Source organism: Hypanus sabinus, chromosome 16 (assembly GCF_030144855.1).
Source record: "Hypanus sabinus isolate sHypSab1 chromosome 16, sHypSab1.hap1, whole genome shotgun sequence".
Classification (NCBI taxonomy): Eukaryota; Metazoa; Chordata; class Chondrichthyes; order Myliobatiformes; family Dasyatidae; genus Hypanus; species Hypanus sabinus.
In genome coordinates this window covers 1,926,856-1,949,778 of record NC_082721.1, presented here as the reverse complement: position 1 = coordinate 1,949,778, position 22,923 = coordinate 1,926,856, and the positions used below count along the sequence as shown (strand labels likewise).

Here is a 22,923-nt window from a genome sequence, read left to right as displayed (position 1 = left end):
ATTTTGTAACAGGGTAGCAAATGACACAGCATCCATACAAACTGGGGTTTGGGGTAGGGTCAAGCACACCTCAATCTCATGGAGTTTGGAAGGCTGGAGGTCATCTTCCCTCGACTGAGCAGCCAAAGAAACCAGGGTGTTTCAGATATATATCTGCAGATGCTGGGCTGCATAGTGAGGTAGTGTTGATGGGCTCATGGACTCTTCACAAATCTGAAGGTGGAGGGGAAGAATCTGTTCCTAAAACATTGAGTGTGTGTCTTCAGGCTCCTGTATCTCCTCCCTGATGGTAGCAATGAGAAGAGGGTATGTCCTGGGTGATGGGGTCCTTAATGATGGATGAAGCCTGTTTAAGACATCACCTTTTGAATATATCCTCAAAGCTGCACAATCTAGTGCCCACGATGGAGCTGGCTGACTTTAAAATTTTCTGCAGTTTTTCCAGTCCTGTACATTGGCCCCTCCATACCAGACGGTGATGGAACCAGTTTGAGTGCTCTCAATGGTGCAACAGTTGAAATTGGTGCGAGTCTTTGGTGACTGGTAACATACTAAATCTCAGACTCCTAATGGAATATAGTCACAGTTGTGTCTTCTTCTTATTTGCATCGATATGTCGCGCCAGGATAGATCTTTAGAGATGTTGACATGCAGGAACTTGAAACTGTTCACTCTTTCCACTGCTTATCTGTCGATGAGGAGTGGTGTGTGTTCCCTTGCCTTCCCCTTCCTGAAGTCAACAAGCGATTCCTTGGTCTTACTGATTCTATGCAAGTTTGTTGTTTTGACACCACTCAATCAGATGATCTATCTCACTCCTGTACACCTCTTTGCCACTTACTGAGATTCTGCCAACAACAGTTGTGTCATCGACAAATTTATAGATGGCATTTGGGCTGTGCCTAGCCACACAGTCATGAATGCAGAAAGAGTAGAGCAGCGGGCTAAGCACACGTCCCTGAGGTGTGATAGTGTTGATTGCCAGTGAGGAGGAGATGTTTTTCCCAATCTGCACTGAATGTGAAATAACTTGTAGAGTGAGTGCAGGAGTGGTGCACAAGTTAAGAGCTGGCATGGGCACGATGGGCCAACTGAACTCCCTCTGATCTGCTTCTATGAGCTGTGCCTTGGGCGCAGTCTGTGGGGGAGGCTGGGCTGTCTTTACAACCCACTGTCTGTACACAAAGGGTTGTTGTCAGCCCACAAGATCCTGGCAGTGTTAATGACACTCTGCACGTACAGCAGGAGTGTGACAACACAGGCTGCACGGCTCCCCAGAGACTCACACTCCCATGCAGATTCTGCATTAATGTGTGCCCTTGAGGCAGTAGCTAGCCACTACTCCCCAGCACCAGTCACTGAGATAGGCCAGTTACCAAAGTTAAGCCAAAATAAATTTATTATCAATGTAGGTACACGTTACCATTTACTACCTTGAGATTCATTTTCTTGCAGGCATTTACAAGAAAATAGAGAAACACAACAGAATTTATGAAAAATTATACATACATAAAGACTGCAAAATAACCAATGTGCAAAAGCAGTCAAATTGTGCAAGCATACATTCTGTCATTGGTTCCTGGACCAGCCGTACGCGCCTCAGCACTGAACGGGCTCTGTGGCTACGGACTCACTTTCGGGGACTCTGTGATTCATGCTCTGTGTGTTGTTCGTTTACTTTTTATTAATTGTTTGCACAATTTGTACTTTATCACACGTTGGATGTTTGACTGTCTTTGTTGTGTGGGGCTTTTCATGGGTTCTAGTGTGTTTCTTTGTTCTGTGGCTGCCTGCAAGAAGAATCTCAGCATTGTATATGGGTACGTACAGTACTCTGATAATAAATGTACTTTGAACTTTATGATCTGCCCTAACGGATGCCAAAAGTGACCCAAACCAAGCTGATGCTGCTGCGAGGGACCCCATGGCATGTCCTCAGACAAGTGCAGGGGTGCAGCGGTTAGCCTGAGGCTGTGATCAGTTTCAATCCACCACTGTCTGTGAGGAGTTTATACATTCTCCCCATGGACACACGAGTTTCCTCCCACACTCTAAAGACGTACGAGTTAGTAAGTTGTGGGCACACTATATTGGTGCTGGAAGCATGGTGACACTTATGGACTAGCAATATCGGACCATATTAATCATTGACTGAATGTTTCGATATACATGTCACAAATAAAGCTAATCTTTTAACAAGAGATTCAGCAGATGCTGGAAATCTTGAGCAACACACACAAAGTGCTGGAGAAACTCAGCAAGTGAGGCAGCATTTATTGGGGGAGGGGGAGGAATAAATAGTTGATTCTTTGGGACAAGATCCTTCATTAGGACAGGAAAGGAAGTTGGGAAGAAGCCAGGATAAGGAGGTGGGGGAGGGGAAGGAGGACAATTTTAGAAGGTGATAGGTGAAGCTGTAGGTTGGGGGGGGGGTGGTGAAGTAAGGAACTGGGAGGTGACAGGTGAAAGAGCTAAAGGGCTGAAGAAGGAGGAATCTGATAGCAGAGGAGAGTGACCATGGGAGAGAGGAGAGGAGGAGGGGTGCCAGAGGGAGGTGATAAGCAGGTGAACAGAAAATAAGGGGTGGGAAGGGAGCCAGAATGGGGAATGGAAGAGAGGAGGAGGATGGAAAAAGAGATGGTCTGCAGGGAGGACACTTAGTGTAAGCCTTTGGTAGCAGTATACAGAGGCCAGGGAAAGAAATAAATAACATTCCTTCAGCTCCCCAGAAAATCCACAGTCACAGAGCTCATTTATAAATAAGACAGTTGTTGAACAGCAATTTCAAAAGGGACAGAAACCGATACTTGGATGAGAATACCACAAGTCAAAGATAGCACTGAGAATGGGGGAACTTCACACATGGTGAATGACCGCTACTTGACGGGGAGGCACCCAGTTATTACTCCCACCGCAGCCTCATCACTGAATGGGCACTGCTGCACTGGTCTTGTGACTGCTGACTCACAACCAGAAATCAGGCAAATTTCATGCAAATCAGATGGTTGTTTCTTTTTAAATTAATATGAAAACAGTGGATAATCTCATGGAAGGTTTTAGCTGGGCCAAAACTGACAGGAAGACCTTCATTGCCACAGCCCCTTCACAGCCTTGGGACATCCTGTAGAAATCTAGGGACAAGGAAGGAGCTTCAGATGGGGAAACACGTAGAAAGCAGGCTCCAGCTTTACACAGCCAGGAGCATTACAATACTAAGCACATCACCTGTTACAGAACATAGATCAGTACACAGTATGGGCTCTTTCTTTGGCCGACCTACATAAAACCTACTCTAGGATCATTCTAAAGGTGCCCCAGGACCCACACCAGCAGGATCAGGAACAGTTACTACCCCTCAACTATCATGCTCCTGAACCAAAGGGGAGGGCTTCACAGAACTGTTCCCACAACCTATGGATTCACTTTCAAGGACTCTTCATTGCATGCTGTCAATATTTATTGATTATTTATTTATTATTATTATTTCTTTCTTTTTCCTATTTGCACAGTTTGTTGACTTTTTGCACTCTGCTTGAACGCCCAGGTTTGTGAGGTCTTTCACTGATCTTGTTATGGTTATTATTCTATGGATTTATTGAGGATGTTCTCAAGAAAATGAATCTCAGGGTTGTATATGGTGACTTATATGTGGTTTGATATTAAATTTACTTTGAGCTTTGAACTTTAACCCTTCTCTCCCGTATAACCCTCCATTTTTCTATCATCCATGTGCCTATTTAAGAGTCTCCTAAACGTCTTTAATGTATCTGCCTCTACCACCCACAGCAATGCATTCTACACACCCACCTCCCTCTGCGTAAAAATGCTGTAAAAACCTCTAATCACCTCAAATTCATGTCCTCCCATATTAGCCATTTCTGCCCTGGGAAAATGTCTCTGATGGCTCACTGAATCTATGCTTCTCACCACCTTATACACACTATCAAGTCATCTCCCATCCTCCTTGACTCCAATGAGAAAAGGCCCAGTCCAATTGACCTTCCTAGCAGTGGTTATTTTTGTACAGGTGCTGATCCCTCTTCATGGCCTCTCTGCACACTCTTCACCAGTCTCCCCATGCACAGATCCTCCTGTTTCTCAGATTCACTCCTTCCCAGTGAGTTCCAACTCTCTCAGGTAGAGGAAGTTTCTCCTGAAGTGTTCTTTAATGGTTATCAACTATTTTTGGTCAGATTCATCTGAGAATCAGAGTGGGCAATTCACTGGCTCCTCCACATTTGGAGTGACACCACTTCAGTAGAGCAGTGCTGGGTTGTCAGCATTACTTTAGACCACTGATGCCAGGCCCAGAACACACAGGGCTGAGAAATGACCAACCCCCATTTACCATCTGTTATTCTGTCTACCTGATGTCAGAAAGTCTGTGGGCCATTGACCGTTGTGGACCGATATCTGTTGAATGTTATTCTGGTGTTTGTGGGACCTTGCAGAGTGCAGGTTGTGCTTTGCTGTTTGCCCATCGCCACATTAACCACACTATTGTATATTAAACTGATAGCCCAACTGGTTTCCTGTGTGGATGTAAAACGTTGTTGGGTACTCCTGCACCAGAATCTCTTCCACAATCAACACCAACAGCTCCACAGGTATCTGCTCGGGGACCTCTACTCTTTGTGACTTTGGATGAGGAACTGGAAGGTTGGGTTGGCAGGACATTTGAGCAGGAGACCTTGGACTGAAGCTCCCCACAGCTCTCTAATATGATGCCACTTGTTACAAATGTAGTCCAAGGCTCCACTAACACATAAAACACATCCCCCCCCAGCACTACGTAAACCTTGTGGATAGGGGAAGACTCCAATTCTAGCTGTCACCCGGGAACTCCACTGGTAAGCCTAGCATGGAATATGGATAACATCACCAGAAAGAAGTTCAGTGCCACTCAACAGTGCAAATTCCCACAACAAACAAACATCTCAACCTTTCCTTAATCCTGGGATTGTGATTAGCATTTCACTAATCATTGTTAAATCAGAACTGGGCCCTGGGTTGGCCCAGTCCAGTCCACAGTCCCACACCCATGAGGCATTTCCAGGAAGCACATCAGCAGAATCTCAATCGCAACAGTAAGGTGGCAGAGGAAGTGGTTCAAGAAGGATATTGAGAGATTTGTTAAACAAATTGCCTGGAGAAGGACTAGTAAGTGAATTCAGTTCCCACAGATTCTGAGGTCTGGTTCACAAAGTTAGTGAAGACAGCTCATTTGAATAAAGAGTGTTAATGGCTAAGGTTCAACCCCCTGATCACTACTCTCCTGGACCTGCATGTTCTCAGCACGACCAAGCTGCCTGACACTCAGTGTGGGCATTCAGGCTAAACCCTGGAGACAACCTCAGCAAGGCAGTGGGAGATGAGGGGGTATCTCATTGAAACCTATTGAAATATATGGAGTATGTTTCCTATAGTGGGGGAGATTAGGACCAGAGGGCACAGCCTCAGAATAGAGGGACGTTCATTTAGAACAGTGATAAAGAGGAATTTCTTTAGCTAAAGAATGTGGAATCTTACGAATTCATCGCCACAGATGGCTGTAGGGGCCAAGTTATTGAGTATATTTAAAATGGAGGTTGACAAGTTCATGCTTAGTTGGGACTTCAAAGGTTAAGGGGAGAAGGTAGGAGAAAGGGAAAATAAATCAGCCATGATAGAATGTCAGAATCGACTCGATGGGCTGAATGGACTAATTCTGATGCTGTCTTATGTCCATATGAAAATAGAGCCAGCAAGTCATTTGTGGGTTGCATCCTGAGCCTGGGAATGTGAGTACCTGTCGATTCCTCTGGTCAACAATCCGGGAGATCTGAATCTTCTTTCTTCCCATTTTCCACTCTCCGATTATCCTACCGTCCGCCTCTCTGACGTTTCAAATTCAGGTAGAGGTTTCGTTTGTTGTCATTACCTGAGGTTCATTGGAGAGGGAGGATGGAAATTAATCCAAATTAGTAAATAATAAACCATACTGTTAACACTTAACTTGTATCAATACCTAGTTACATGTACTAAACTTGACCATTCATTCATGAATCCCTATTCATAATAGAAGCCTCAAATAAACATGTCAAGGACCATTGGATCATGATGCTTTTGTGATCCAAAGGTTCTTTGGAAATTGTATAAGATGTTGGTGAGGCCTAATTTGGAGTACTGTGCGCAGTTTTGGTCACCTATTACAAATATCAATAAATTTGAAAGAGTACAGACAAAATCTATGAGGATGTTGCCAGGACTTGAGGACCTGAGTCATAGGGAAAGGTTGAATAGATTAGGACTTCCTTCTCTGGAGCATTCAGGACATTGAGGGGAGATTTGATAGAGGTATACAAAATTATGACGGGTATAGATAGGGTAAATGCAGGCAGGCTCTTTCCAATAAGGTTGAGTGAGACTACAACCAGAGGTCATGGGTTAAGAATAAAGGTGAAATGTTTAAGGGGGACATGAGGGGAAAAACTTCACTCAGGAGGTCATGAGAATGTGGAACGAGCTGCCAGTATAAGAAATTTGGATAGGTATGTGGATGGAGGGGTATGGAGGGCTGTGGGCCCGGTGCAGGTCAATGGGAGTAGGCAGTTCAAATGGTTCAGCATGGACTAGATAGCGCAGGGAGTCTGTTTCTGTGCTGTGGTGTTCTATGACAGCAAGTCAAGAATGAGACATCAAATTTGTTGCTTACAATTGTTTTATTAAGTATTACAAGTGTGGAAAATGAACAAGAAAGAGGAGCCAAGAAAACAAGTATAAAAAAAGGCAAAAGAACTCGTAGTCACCTTATGCACAGACTCAGACCAGTGATAACAACATTACAGTGAGTACAATTAACCTAAAACACAGCCACATTCAAGTGTTGTCACACCTACTGCAAAAACTGAGATGCTTCTAGAAAAATAAAGAAGGAACTGTACTGTAGTTACTGAAAATTTCACTGAACATTTACTTGTATGTAGGTGATGATATAAAAATACAAGCAATCATACAAAGACAAAACTGCAAAAAAAGCAATTCTACAACCCAACCAACAAGAGAAGTACTCCATCTCACAACGCATTACCCTGGAGAGAAAATCCCAAAGTGTTCGAGGCAGACAAAGGACTCTTGGAAGCAGTTTGTTTAACAACCAACTAACTCTGTGAAGAGAGCACTGTTCAGCTGGCAATGTTTCATTAGACAGAAACAGATAACATACCATCACCCAGCCTGCACTCACAACTGGAGAGATTGGTTGCTTTGTGTCAGGAGATACAGTTTTCCTGTTTCAGTGATCAATGGGATTCACTACACTACAAGACCACAGGACAAAGGAGCAAAATTAGATCATTCCACCCATCAAGTCTGCTCCACCATTCCATCATGGCTCACTTATTATCCCTTTCAAACATATTCCTCTGCCTTCTCCCCATAACCTTTAACACCCCAATTAACCAAGAACCTACCAACCTCCCCTTCAAATATACCAATCACTCGGCCTTCACAGCTGTCTGTGGTAATGAATTCCACAGATTCACTATCTTTTGGCTAAAGAAGTTCCTGCTCATCTCTGTTCTAAAGGGACGTCTCTCTATTCTGAGGCTGTTTCCTCCCCCACTATAGAAAGCATCCTCTCTATATCCACTCTATCCAGTCCTTTCAATATTTGATAGGTTTCAGTGAGATTTCCCCTCATTCTCCTAAACTGCAGTGAGTACAGGGCCAGAGCCATCAAACACTCCTCACACATTAACCCCTTCATTTGCAGAATCATGTTCATGAGCATCCCCTGGAGGAATAGACTGAGAGTGATGCTTAAATCAGGTCTGCAGGCTGTTGGCTGCAGAGTCCAGCTTTGCAAGCTGGGGTCAGGGGAAGTGACAAGAGAAGTCCTGAAGAGTGAAATGTAATGTTGGAATGAGGTGTAATTCAAAAGTCAAAGGAAATTTATGATCAAAGTACACATAGTATTTGCCACCATAAACTACTTTAACATTTATTTTCTTGCAGGCATTTTCTAAAATATATTAAAAAAATACATTTCAGGCAACAGCAAAGTTCCCCTCCACCCATTTCATCCATGCTGACGGAGCTGCCTACCCAAGTTCATCCCATTTACCCACCTTGGCCTGTATCTCTTAGGACCAGGACCTCCCAACCCGATGAAGGGCCTCAGCCTGAGAAGGCAACCATTTACTCTTTTCCATAGATGCTGCCTGACCTGCTGAGCTCCTCCAGAACTTTGTGTGTGTTACTTGGATTTCCAGCATCTGCAGATTTTCTCTTGTTGGTGATTGAATCCAACTTGCTACCTCATTTTGAATGCCAAGCTACTGAACCTTCTTTACCAACCTCCCCATGCGGTACCTTGCCAAATGCCTTGCTAAGGTCCATCCACAGCTTTGCCTTCAGCAAATTTCCTAGTAACTTACTCAAAAAACTCTTTAATATTGTGTAAACATGACCCACCACTAATGAAGCCATACTGACTATCCTTAATCAGTCAATGGCTATGCCAATATATATTCAGTCCTTTAGAATCCATTCCAATAATTTTCCCACCACTGATGTCAGGTTCACCAGCCTATAATTTCCTGGTTTACTTTTACAGCCTTTCTTGAACAGTGGAACAACACTGGTTATCCCCCCAATTCTGCAGCACCCCACCTGTCTGCTAGGGTCCTGGCAATTTTTGCACTTGCCTTCTGCAGGGTCCAAGAGAACACCTTGTCGGGCCCTGGGGATTTATCCACCCTGACTTTCTTCAGGACAGCAAACACTTCCTCCTCTGTACTCTGTACCGGGTTCATGAAGTTGATACTGCTTTGTCTCACTTCTATACACTCTGGCCATTGGGAAAGACCCTTTATTCTGTCTCCTGAATAAGTACAGCTGCAAAGAGTTCATTTAAGATCGCCCACATCTCTTTTGGCTCCACATGTATATTACCATTCTGGTTTCCAGAGATCCAGTTTTGTTCCTTGCAATCCTCTTCTTTTAACATACCTGTGGAATCCATTAGGATTCTCTATCACAAACAAGAGAAAGTCTGCAGATGCTGGAAATCCAAGCAACACACACAAAATGCTGGAGGAACTCAGCAGGCCAGGCAGCATCTGGGAAACGAGCACAGTCGAAGTTTTGGGCCAAAACCCTTTGCCAGGACTGGATAATCCAATCACAAATGAGAAAATCTGCAGATGCTGGAAATCTGAGCAACAGACACAAAATGCTGGAGGAACTCAGCAGGTTGGACAGTATCTGCACCTGTTAACTTCACCTTTTTTCTGACTGGGACATACAAGCTTTATACTGTCAAAATTTCACTTTTGAAGGCCTCCCATTTACCAAGTCCACCTTTGCCAGAAAACAGCCTGACCCGCTTCACACCTGCCAGATCCTTTCTGATATCATTAAAATTGGCCTCTCGCCAATTTTGAATCTCAGCCTGCTGACCAGACCTATTCTCTTGCACATTCACTTTGAAATGAATAGCATCGCAATCATTAGATACAAAGTGTTCCCCTACACAAACTCCTGTCACTTGCCCTCTCTCATTCCCTAATAGCAGATCACTCCCGCTGTTCAAACAGTGCTGCTCCAAAGCTCTGAAGTGACCTCCCCCGTTGTTCAAATGGTGTTGTGAGAACTTTGACAGGGCGGCAGACAGGGTCTTGGCCCTTCTAACAGTGCAGTGCTCCCTATTGTACTGAGAGCCCTGATTGCTCCTCGTTCTGAAGAGATTTCCAAAAGATCCAGGAACCCATTAACACTACCTCACTATTTTGCTCTTTATTGCACTATTTAATTGTTTTTAATATATAATTATGTACCATTGTGATTTTTTATGTATTTGGCAGAAGAAATTTCACAGCATATGTCGGTGATAAGTGTGACGGTGCTCTCCAAGGTACTCGAGTAAACTGACACAACAGTACACACTCCCAAAACTGGTTTATTTGTTCAACACCCAAGCACAAGAAAAGGTTTGTACTAACACCAGCCTCTCACTATGCATGCAGATTGTTGTCACTCTGTTACCTGAATAAGTCCAGCAGCATCCTAAGGGCAAACAATGGCTGTTAACCCAGACTGGGTTACAGCTTCTTCCCTCAGGCTGTGAGGCTAATGAATACCCTGCCATCACAGAGGTCCTGTAACTGGCACAGTGAGCTGTTTACAGTTTACTTGTGCTGCACACAATATGCATTTTAAATTGTATTTTATTAACTTTCTTATGTTCTTACAAAATCCTGCAGAAAGTAGTGGATATGGCCAAGTCCATCACAGATAAAGCCCTCCCCACTGTTGGGCATATCTACATGGAGCATTGTCGCAGGAAAGCAGCATCCATCATCTGCGACCACGCCTCCACCACCACCCAGGACATGCTCTCTCCTTGCTGCTGCCATCAGGAAGGAGGTACAGGAGCCTCATGACTTTCACCACCAGGTTCAGGAAAAGTTATCACCCCTCAACCATCAGGCTCCTGAACCAGACAGAATAACTTCACTCACCCCATCACTGAACTGGTCTCACAACACATGGACCCACTTTCAAGGACTCTTCATCTCATGTTCTCAATATTTATTGCTTATTTATTTATTATTATCATTATTTTGATTTTTTCTTTTGTATTTGTGGTTTGTTCACCCTGTAGGGTGTGGTCTCTCATCAATTCTATTATTATTATTGGATATATTGAGTGTGCCCGCAAGAAGCCAATCTCAGAGTTGTATATGGTGGCACATATGTACTCTGATAATAAATTTACTTTGAACTTTGTACTTCAATACTTTGTTTTATGTGCTGTGTGTGATACATGTTTCGTGGGTGCACTGTGATCTGGAGGAACGTTGTTTTGTTTGGTTGTATAAACGTATGTACCATCAGATGACAATAAACTTGAACTTGAACAGGCAACAAAGAAGGACTGCCACTCTCACCCACAAATCAACAACTCAAGCCAGCAATATTCCAATGCAGGTCAGTCTGCACTTGGGTAGACAGTGAAGGGGACTTAGCTGCACTGTACACTTCATCACAGAGGAGGCAACACCATTAAGATGAGAAGCCAGCTCTTGTAGTATTGCTGCCCTCTAAAACATGCTCCCAAGAGATTATCAGGAATCTAGAGGGAGTTTACTCTGTCTAACTTGTGCTGTTCCAGTCCAGGACACAAGATAGGATGGTGTAGAAGATGGTTAACTCTGTCTAACACATGTGATCCCTGTCCAGGATACAAGACAGGGTGGTGTAGAAGATGGTTAACTCTGACTAATACGTGTGGTCCCTGCCCAGGACATCTACAGGATTGTGTAGAAGGTGGTTTACTCTGTCCAATTCACATGGTGTCTGTCCAGGCAACCTACAGGATGGTGTTTACTCTAACTCATTCAGAATTCAAGATTGTTTAATGTCATTTCCAGTACACACAAGTGTGAAGAACAAAATAATTGTTACTCCAGATCTGATGCAGCACAAAAAACACAATAAGAAAAGGAACACATTAATAATAACAACACAATATAAATACTCAAGATAATTTATATACATAGATTGATTGTATGTCGATAAAGTGATCCTAGGCACAGGAGTGTCTGTACATAGGTGACTGACAGGAAATGATAAAGTAGTGGTGATTGGGGGTGTGGTGGGTGGGTTAGTGGCTGGAGGTGTTGATCAGCCTTACTGCTTTTGAGTCTGGCAGTCCTGGTGTGGATGATACGTAGCCTCCTCCCCGATGGGAGTGGGACAAACATGTGCAGGGTAGGTGGGATCCTTCACAGTGTTACTGGCCCTTCTCTGGCACTTTTCTATATCTATACCTTTAGTGGAGATAGGCAGATGCCAGAGATCATTGGGCAGTTTTGCCTACCTGTTGTGGAGCCGAACTGCTCACGTCCAGAGAACCAGCAGGATGGTGTAGATGGAACTATAATCTGCATCAAATTGACTTTTTCACAAACCTTTATTTTAGTGAAACAGATTTCTCAAGCCACTGATTATGCAACGGGAGTGGAGATAGCTCACACCCAGTTAGAACAGCCAGACTCAGACATTCTGTGGAGAATTGGCTTGGTTCACACGATAAAAACTTGTCAAAAAGGGGAACCACACGTTCGGAATCTTTCCTCAGAGTGATGACACCCCAATGTCAATTTTTCACAGTTTGGAAATGACTGGCCACACTTTGGGTACAAGAGGAATACAATAAATCTGTGCTAACTCTGAGTAAAGTACAGATTCAGCTTCACTCAACTGTCTGCATCGAAGGAGCAAGCCCAATCAACGTGACTCAGGATAAAGGATTGACCCTGTATTGGGTGTTTGATGGGGCAGTGCAGAACTCAAATGGGTCCATGCTAAACTTGTTTTCTACTGGGGGATACATGGAAAATACTTTGGTTTTTTCTACTCCAGAAGTGTTAGGTGATAGTCTTTGGAAGTTCAAACTTGAAAGCAAAATACAGGGTTAATGGCAGGATTTTTAGCAGTGTGGAGGAGCAGAGCAGAGGGATCTTGGGGTCCACATCCATAGATCTCTCAAAGCTACTGTCCAGGATTGATTGTGTGGTTAAGAAGACGTATGATGTGTTGGTCTTCAGGGAATCGAGTTCGCACAGGCTCCCACTGTTAGCTTGACTCTGGATCTCCCCACCCCACCCCCAACAGGAACCTCTTCCCAGTTCCACTTGTCCATGGTATTTCCTCCCAGAGTCTCCACAATATTACCTGCCAAACTACGGACCAGTGGCATTGACCTCCCACATCATGAAGACCCTGGAGAGACTTGTTCTAGAGCAGTTCTGGCCTATGGTTAGGCCAAGAACCCCTCCAGTTTGCCTATCAGCCCCAACTAGGAGTTGAGGATGCCATCGTCTACCTGCTGAGCTGTGTCTACGCCCACCTGGACAAGCCGGCAAGCACTGTGAGGGTCATGTTTTTTGACTTCTCCAGTGCGTTCAACGCCATCCGCCCTGCTCTGCTGGGTGAGAAGCTGACAGTGATGCAGGTGGATGCTTCCCTGGTGTCATGGATTATTGATTACCTGACTGGCAGACCACAGTACGTGTGCTTGCAACACTGTGTGTCAGACAGAGTGGTCAGCAGCACTGGGGCTCCACAGGGGACTGTCCCGTCTCCCTTTCTCTTCACCATCTACACCTCGGACTTCAACTTCTGCACAGAGTCTTGGCATCTTCAGAAGTTTTCTGATGACTCTGCCATAGTTGGATGCATCAGCAAGGGAGATGAGGCGGAGTACAGGGCTACGGTGGAAAACTTTGTCACATGGTGCGAGCAGAATCATCTGCAGCTTAATGTGAAAAAGACTAAGGAGCTGGTGGTGGACCTGAGGAGGGCTAAGGCATTGGTGACCCCTGTTTCCATCCAAGGGGTCAGTGTGGACATGGTGGAGGATTACAAATACCTGGGGATACGAATAAACTGGACTGGTCAAAGAACACTGAGGCTGTCTACGAGAAGGGTCAGAGCCGTCTCTACTTCCTGAGGAGACTGAGGTCCTTTAACATCTGACTGACGATGCTAAGGATGTTCTACTAGTCTGTGGTGGCAAGTGCTATCATGTTTGCTGTTGTGTGCTGGGGCAGCAGGCTGAGGGTACCAGACACCAACAGAATCAACAAATTCATTTGTAAGGCCAGTTGTGGGGGTGGAACTGGACTCTCTGACGGTGGTGTCTGAAAAGAGGATGCTGTCCAAGTTGCATGCCATCTTGGACAATGACTCCCATTCACTCCATAATGTACTGGTTAAGCACAGGAGTACATTCAGCCAGAGACTCATTCCGCTGAGATGTAACACTGAGTGTCACAGGAAGTCATTCCTACCTGTGGCCATCAAACTTCACAACTCCTCTCTCGGAGTGTCAGACACCCTGAGCCAATAGGCTGGTCCTGGGCTTATTTTCACTTGGCATGATTAACTTATTATTATTTAATTATTTATGGTTTTATATTGCTATATTTCTACACTATTCTTGGTTGGTGCGACTGTAACGAAACCCAATTTCCCCCGGCATCAATAAAGTATGTCCGTCTGTCTGTCTAAATATATTGTGAACCATGGCTGCTCCTCCGGCGGAGTGAACTGAGCCTTTGACCACATTTCATTTTTCTCCTGTACCTCTGCTCTCACCTGTTCTCTTCCTGGACAGAGTAAGAACCCATTTGCCCTGTCGCACTTTGCAACCCACCAGCCTTCAGAGTGAACAGATTGTCTGAACCCTCCCTCAGCAGGACTGCACCATCAGAGGAACTTCAGAAACAGCACCCGACTTCTCTCAAATCACTTTGCAGTCTTTTAATCGAATTCTGTAATTTCAGGATTGGCCATGTCTGCTGTAAACATCTGTGACGTTGGCTCATTGCTTCTCTCTCCTAACAGTCTGACGTGGGAGACAAGCCCCACCACCCTGCTACCTGATTGCCTGCTGCCCCACTTTCTAACTACTCCTATTGATCCATTTGACTGGACAAACATTATCTCTCACATACACAGGAATGCTGGCCTCACCCGAGGGACGACTGTGCAAGCGTGTGAACATTAGCGAGTTAGACTGACGTGAAGAGTTCAAAAGGATTCAGCTTTAGAGAGCGGGTGTCAGAGTAGAGGGAGACAGAGTAGGAGGGCTCTGGCTCAATGGGGCTTTGGTGATAATGGGTCGAGGTGAAGTAGGTTGCCTGTGTAGAATGGAGTCAGGGGGTATGTGCATGAGGCCAGTATTCTGCACTGGGTGTCAGTTGTGGGATGTCCAGGAGACTCCCAGCCTCCCGAACGGCTACATCTGCACCAGGTGTGTTGAGCTGCAGCTCCTTAGGGACCGGGTTAGGGAACTGGAGATGCAGCTCAATGACCTTTGTCTGGTCAGGGAAAGTGAGGAGGTGATAGAGAGGAGCTATAGCCAAGTAGTCACACCGGGGCCTCGGGAGACAGATGAGTAGGTAACTATCAGGAGAGGGAAGGGTAAGGGTCTGCTACTGAAGAGTACCCCTGTGGCTGACCCCCTTAACAATAAGAACTGTTTGGGCACTTTTGGAGGAACAGCCTACCTGGGGGAAGCAACAGTGGCCATGCCTCTGGCACCGAGTCTGACTCTGTGGCTCAGAAGGATAGGGAAAGGAAAGCAGCAGTAGTGATAGGGGACTCCATAGTTAGGGGGTCAGAAAGGCAATTCTGTGGATGCTGGAAAGAAATGCAGTTGGTAGTTTGCTTCCAGGTGCCAGGGTCCGGAATGCTTCTGATTGCATCCAAGATATCCCGAAGTGGGACGGAGAACAGCCAGAGATCATGGTACGTATTGGTACCAATGACATAGGTAGGAAAAGGGAGGAGGTCCTGTAAACAGACTACAGGGAGTTAGGAAGGAAGTTGAGAAGCAGGGCCTCAAACATAATAATCTCGGGATTGCTGCCTGTGCCACGTGACAGTGAATAGAATGAGGTGGAGAATAAGTGTGTGGCTGAGGGATTGGAGCATGGGGAAGGGATTCAGGTTTCTGGATCATTGGGACCTCTTTTGGGGCAGACATGACCTGTACAAAAAAGATGGGTTGCACTTGATCCTGAGGGGTACCAATATCCTGGTGGGGAGTTTTGCTAAGGCTACTGGGGAGAGTTTAAATTAGAATTGCTGAGGGGGGGGTGGGAACCGAACTGAAGAGACGGAGGAAGGGGTGGTTGGCTCACAAATAGAGAAAACTTGTAGACAGTGTGAGGAGGAGGATAGGCAGGTGATAGAGAAGGGATACGCTCAGACTGAAGGTTTGAGATGTGTCTATTTTAATGCAAGAAGCATCATGAACAAAGCGGATGAGCTCAGAGTGTGGATCAGTACTTGGAGTTACGATGTTGTGGCCATTACAGAGACTTGGATGTCTCAGGGGCAGGAATGGTTATTTAGAGTGCCAGCTGCCCGCGACGGTGGTGGAGGCAGATATGATAGGGTCTTTTAAGAGACTCGTGGAGAGGTACATGGAGCTTAGAAAACTAGAGGGCTATGAGTAACCTAGGTAATTTTTAAGTAAGTACATGTTCGGCACAGCTTTGTGGGCCGAAGGGCCTGTATTGCACTGTAGGTTTTCTATGTTTCACCCCATCCATCCCTCCTGTGCCCTGCTCTGCAACTTGGAATGGTCTTTTCATCTCTCCATGATCTGACAATGGGTTTCAACTTGAAATGTCTCATTTTTTATCGTTGCTGCCTAACCTACTGAGCATTTCCAGCATATTTTGTTTTTATTTCAGATTTCAGAATATCTACAGTTTATTTTTACTTGATTTACTATCAAAAGCTGTATTTGTAGTCAAGTTGTGCTCTTCTTGCCCTGAGGGTGTTTGAAAGGACAGTGCAGAAGGAGCTTCTGTCTGTTCCTACCCTGGGCTGGCTCGATTTGGGGAGTATGTGATGTTCATTCTCTCTGTTGCATCCAGCTTCTCATCTCACTAACTGTTCAGTAATGTCCCCTGTCCTTGTTTCCATTTCTTTTTCTCACCTCTGACTTCCCCTTTAATTTCCTGACTCCATGTTTACATTGGAATCTGCTTGTTCAAAAATATCACATTGTAATTCCACCATCCCTACATGGTAGCATTGTAGCATCCAACTCCCCAAAAACATCTGAGTCACTTCTCTCTACATTCACCCTCTTCTGTATTTCAAACAAATATTTTAAAAGCCCTGTATTTCTGTATGGTCTTTCACATCTCAGCAAGTTCCAAAATGAAGTATTATTGCTGCTGTGATCTGGGTGATTTGGGAGCAGCAGTAGCATAGTAGTTGGCGCAACACTTCATAGCACCAGAGATCGGAATTCAATTCCTGCCGCTGTCGGTAAGGAGGTTGACCATGTGGGTTTTCTCCGAGTGCCCCGCTTTCCTCCCACAGTTCAAAGACACACAGCCTCGTGTTAGTAAGTATGTTGGTGATAAGTGCAGCCTGCCGACAGCACATCCTCTGATTGTGTTGGTCGTTGATGCAAACGGTGTATTTCAATGTTTTGATATGCATATAAGAAAGAAATTAAATCATTAAAATGTCCACTGCAGATTCCCACAAACAAGTGTATTGTAAGTAATCACATCATGCATTTAACCGTGGTCTAGGGTTTATGTGTTACCCGGGGTAGCAGAGGGCACTCACCTGCTCTTCCCTCAGAGAGCGGCCGTGGAGTCAGTTCCTTCCAACAGAGGGGCAGATGGATCCTCTGCGTGGTTTGTGGGTGGTGCTGCTGCTGGGAGTGACTACACTTCCATCAGAGGGATCCTGAGGCAAAGTCTGATCGGAGGAATGACATGTCAAAGGCTGGCCAGAATGTCTCAGGTCCACCCACTGCTCCCAGCAGCAACAAACACTCCAGGGCCAGGGCTGTGTGAGGCTTACGGAAGTGAGCTCCTGCCAAGTTTTATAAATAACTGACGGCAAATAAATAAAATGCTGGAGGTATCAGAAATAGAACAGAAAATACTGCAGGTCCTTGGTAAAACAATGCAGCCAGCAGAGTCCTGATGGGTAGCTCCCAGGGGTCCGGGGCTGAGGCTGCTTCTATAGAAAGCTAGACTATCAGCAGAATACCAGTGGCCAGGCTGGAGAACCTAGCTGGGAGAGTCTGGGCTTCGAGCCCAGGTCACTTATGCCTTCAGCCAATAGTCTGAGCAGCTTTGTGAGAGCTTTGCAAGTCACCAAGCTGATAAAATGCAGTTCACAACACTACTCGTATCTTAATAATAATAACTTATTCATAGTGCACTTTCCATACAGTCGATAAAGTTCAAAATGCTTTACAATGGGATAAAGTGCAAACATGAAAATAAAATTTAAAATAAACATGAAAATAAGACAAAAAGGTGTTAGTTAAAAGCAAAGTTAAATAAATAGGTGTTGGAAAGTGTCAGCTGAGACTGTATCCCCGAAGTTTGAGGTATTGAATTCCATAGTTTAGGAGTGTAGTTCAAAAAAACTGACCTGCCAATTGTCTTTTGAGGGAGAATGTTTAAATTAAGAGACCGGCAGGAGAAGACCTGAGAGCTTGAACAAGATTATAAACCGAAAGTGATTCTATGATATACTTGGGTCCCAGACAATTAATCTTTTCACAACGGTTTTATTGTTAGCATTCTCAAGTACAGTATTTCTCCTGGAATTTAATATTGACCCCAAAAGGTGAAGTAGTAACGTAAGAACTGGGAACAAGAGTTGGCCATTCTACCCCTCCAGACTGCCCCAACAATTCAATGTTGTGATTGAATGAACTGCAACTCCAGTTTGACTTCCTCCAGCTTTCAATCCCTTTCTCATCAAATTCACTCCATCCTACAGATATTCAAACATTGCTTCTAACAACGAGAGTTCTGGAGACCCACGGCCCTTGGAGGAAAAACTCACTCTTCGCTTACATGGCAAGTTCACATTCTGCACCATGTTCCAAGTTTCATTTTCCACAGTGAGGGAAAAGCATTCTCTCCATTTTCAGCCCTGCTGAGGACATATCGAGATCTCCCTGTTCCAAACTTCCTGGGCCTGTACTAGTTGAAGTTCAGAAGAATGAGAGGGTACCTCATTGAAACCTATGAATGTTGAAAAGCCTAGATGGAGTGGATGTGGAAGGGATGTTTCCTATAGTGAGAAAATCTAGGACCAGAGGGCACAGCCTCAGAATATAAGGATGTCCCTGTACAGTAGAGATGAGGAGTAATTTATTTAGCCAGAAGGTAGTGAACCTGTGGAACTCATTGCCACAGAAACTGTGGAGGCCAAGTCATTGGGTAAACTTAAAACAAAAGTTGATTGATTCATGATCGGTCATGATGTCACAGGTTATGGGGAGAAGGCAGGAGAATGGGGTTGAGTGGGATAGTAAATCAGCCATGATGGAATGGCGGAGCAGACTTGATGGGCTGAATAGTCTGCTCCTATGTCTTATAGTCGCTCTTGTGCCAGTGGGTACAAGCTCAGCCTGTTCAACTCTCAATCTAATTCACCTTTCTAAACCATTCCCAATCTAATTATCTCTCTCTGGTGAGTTGGCTTGTGGCAAATCAGGATTGGTTGACCTCAGGGTGTCAGGAATCAAACTGGAACCGTGGAAACTCAAAAGCCTGTGATCTGCATATCCCTCACTGACGATGAAACATGTGGCTTTTAACTGCTGAGGTTCAGCAGTGATGATCTTTCATGAGCTTAAGAACTGAGTTCTGGTCCCACTCCTCGGAATGCAACCTGCACCTTGGCCAACACGCCCTATGCAGTACCGAGGGAGTGCCACACTCCCAGAGGTGCTGTTGTTCAGAACAGACACACCCTCAGATAGACAGGATGCCAGGGGATCACTTGCTTGCTCTGCATCTTGGTGTGTATTCACCCCCTCAGGAGCAGGTTGTTGACTATGGGAGTGTAGTGCGGGTGTAGAGCCTGCAGAGTTTCCTACACTACTACACTCAGAGCAAAGGTTGATATGTTCTTGGGAGAAGGCAGGAGAATTGAGTTGAGAGGGAAAATAAGATGGAATGGCAGAGCAGACAGACCCAAAGGCCTAATTCTGCTCCTGTGTCTAATGATTTATTGTGCTCTGAGATCATACTGCAAGGTAAGTCTCGGCTCCGTGGGTGGAAGCTGTCTGCATCAAGAGACAAGGGTTTGTCAGTAACTGTGGATCAGAGTGACATTTCCTATCACAGGGATGGTAATTGTGAGGTGATGCTGCACCTCTACAAAGCTCTAGTTACACCACACAGAGTATTGTGTTCATTTCCGGTTACCTCACTATAGGAAGGATGTGCAAGCTTTAAAGACGGTGCAGCAGAGATTCACCAGGATGCTGTCTGAACTGGAGAGCATATCTTATGAGAATAGGTTGAGTGGGCTAGGGTTATTTCCTTTGGAGTGGAGGATGAGGGGTGTCTTGATAGAGGTGCGTAAGATAACAAGAGGCATAGATGGTGTGGACAGCCAGAGACTTTCCCTAGGGCGGCAGTGACTAATACGTCAGGACAGAATTTTAAAGTGATTGGAGGAAAGTATAAGGGGAAGTCAGAGGTAGGTATTTTTCTCAAACACAGAAAGTGGTGGGTGTGTGGAACACCCTGCCAGAGGCAGATACCTTAGGGACATTTCTCTTAAGAATCTTAGGTAGAGACATGTTTGGCATGGACTAGAAGGGCCAAGATGGCCTGCTTCCATGCTGAAATTGTTATATGTTATTATATGTTAGAGAAAAGGAGGGTTATGTAGAAGGGAAGGGTTAGGTTGATTGTGGAGTGGGTAAAACGGTCAACTCAACATTGTGGGCCAAAGGGCCTGTACTGTTTAACATAGATAGAGAGATTATTGGCTTGAGGTTAACTCCATCTCCAGAGTTTCCCATCACCGCTCCACACATCTCAACATCAGAATCAGGTTTAGTACCACTGACGTGCTGGCAGTGGTACATTGCAAAGACAAAACTCTACAAAGATGTAAAAATTGTGCCAAAAAGAGAGTAATGAGACAGCATTCATGGACCGTTCTGAAATGCAATGACCACAGAAAGAAGCGGTTCCTGAATTGTTCAGTGTGGCATATTCATTCAGCTGGGAAAGGACCTAACAAACATTTTTCAAATGGTCTAAGAGTTTGGCCACATGGTCAGAATGAAGCAAAGTAGAAAAAGGGGGCTGCCAACTGAAGTGAAGAGAGTTTCAGCATCATGCTGCCTGCATTGCAGAGTATTAGTACAAAGAAAATTTGGACAGACTTGAATTGTTTTCTCTGGAGTGTCGGAAGCTGAGGGGAAATCTGATAGAATTTTATAAAAGTATGAGGCCCACAGGTGGACAGTCAGATGCAAGAGGGTTTGTACTAAAGGTGAGAGAGGGAAAGTCTAAAGGAGATTAATGAAGCAAGTTTTTTTTTTAAATCAGAGAGTAGTGGGTGCCTGGCCCATGTGCCAGTACAGGTGGTAGAAACAGACAAGGTACAGATATTCAGAGACAGTTCGACAGACAGGGCATCAGCCCATGTGCAGGAAGATGGGATTAGTGTGGATGGGCCATAGGGTCTATACTGTTCCGAGTCCTGTGTTCACATCCAGTCTGAAGCTCTACAGAAACACCCTCCTGCATGGAATGGGGTGGGAGGGGGGATGTGGAACTCATTACCAAGGAGAAACATCAGGGAGGTGCTGGAAGAAGAGGAGGAGGAATAAATAGATTGTGAACTCTGAGGGGCAGAGAGGGTCGGACAGGGGCTGGTGTGAAGCTGAGATAACAGCATGAAGCTGGGCCAAATGATCTTTATTTAAACATAAGAGATTTTGTGAAGATAAAAGTCACAATGAAATGAGGCATCAGTAGTAAATGGTGGAAGAGTGTGGGTTGTGAGAGATGTTGATGCAGAAGCAGTTTATGAACGTGCGGCAGTGCAGGCATGGGGGAGACAAATTTCAGACAAACCTCAAGCCTTCATGTTCTGACATGAAGGTCATTCATGCTGCTAAATATAAATTTCTTTGCTCTGTTATTGCAGTCAAATGAGCTTGATATTACTGAGACTAGGAGTTATGCTGTGCTGTGTCCGCAGCTCCAGCCTTTGATCATTCCCAGAGACTTGGCGGCTTGGAAGGGTGTTGTGGCACAGCCCTGGTCAAGGGGCAGACACTTCAGAACCCTCCTGGGATTTGGAGGAAGGCAAAACAGACACTAAACAGGCAGATTAAAAGACTGGGTCAGTTCAAAGTTAGTGACTGTTCTCTGAGCACCTGCTGCACCAGACAGGAGTCATCTCCCAAACCAACACACACCCAAAATGCTGGAGGAATTCACAAGGTCAGGCATGTTTCAGACCAAGACCCTTCATCCAATCTCTTGTGATTTGTCTCCAAACTTCTGGGTTTGGCCTAGGGTCTCCAGAAACAAGCAGCTAATTTCCTCAACTTGGCAGCAACTCCAGAGAAGCATTATACTGTGTTGGGTAAGGACAATCAGGAGTTTGAGGAGATCTGGTATGTCACCAAACATATTAGTCAGCTCCAGCATGAGCACTTGCCTCCCTAGCATCCAGGATATCTTCAAAAGGTGATGCCTCAAAACAATGGCATCCATCACCCAGAATATGCCATCTTCCCATTGCTACTATTAGGGAGGAGGTACAAGAACCTGATGACACATATTCAGTGATTCAGAAACAGCTTCTTCCCTGGGCCATCAGATTTCTGAATAAACATTGAACCCATGAATCTTACCTCAGTACTTCTTTTTCTGGTTTTGCACTACCTATTTAATATAACAACGTATACATAAACAACAAATTTCATGACATATGCCAGTGATATTAATTCTGACTCTGATGGCTTCCAACCCATCATACTGATGCTAGCTCATTGCACCTACTCCAATTATTCTCTGTTCTGTGCTTCCTGGAAAAGTTTGGTTCCTTTGAGTGGTTCTCTGGTTACAATTGGTAAGGGATGGTTGAATCAATCTTCCCTGTCGCCAGGCAGGACACTTGAGATGAAACAACACCAGCCTTTTCATTCAACCCGGAGATACATGGGATTCTGCTGATGCTGAAAACCTGCAACAACCAGATTTTTTTGGCAACTGTATGTTTTTCTGCTGTCAGAATTATGAGCTGTGTGCGACTGCTGGTATGGTGTTTTGCAGCTTGGCCCTGGAGGAACACGGCTTCATTTGGCTGTATTCATGTGAATGGTCGCTTGACAAATAAACTTGAACTTGAAGAACACACCTAAAGCGCTGGAGGAACTCAGCAGGTCAGGCAGCATCTGTGGCTGGAAATGAACATTCAGTACTTCACAGTAAAGGGTCTTGACCCATATTATTGATGGTTTATTCCTTTCCCAAGCTGCTGAGTTTGTGTGTGCTGCTCTCACTCAGTGTATTTTCTCTGGAGTCGAGGAGGCTGAAGGGTGGCCTTGTGGAG

The 22,923-nt window shown here is 45.0% G+C and overlaps 1 protein-coding gene across 2 annotated transcripts in view; it reads right to left on the bottom strand.

Moving 5' to 3' along the window:
- The window catches only part of mef2b (myocyte enhancer factor 2b), a 122,691-nt gene that overhangs the window by 50,401 nt on the left and 49,367 nt on the right, over positions 1 to 22,923 (bottom strand). Inside the window, exons 2-3 of one of the 2 annotated variants that reach the window (XM_059990955.1) lie at positions 17,149 to 17,283; positions 5,789 to 5,920 (exon numbers count right to left, since the gene is read on the bottom strand). In XM_059990955.1, the coding sequence (XP_059846938.1) occupies positions 5,789 to 5,842 (54 nt within the window). In that variant the 5' untranslated portion in view covers positions 5,843 to 5,920; positions 17,149 to 17,283. The remainder of the gene's footprint in view (positions 1 to 5,788; positions 5,921 to 17,148; positions 17,284 to 22,923) is intronic. The other variant, XM_059990957.1, reaches the window with a different exon arrangement.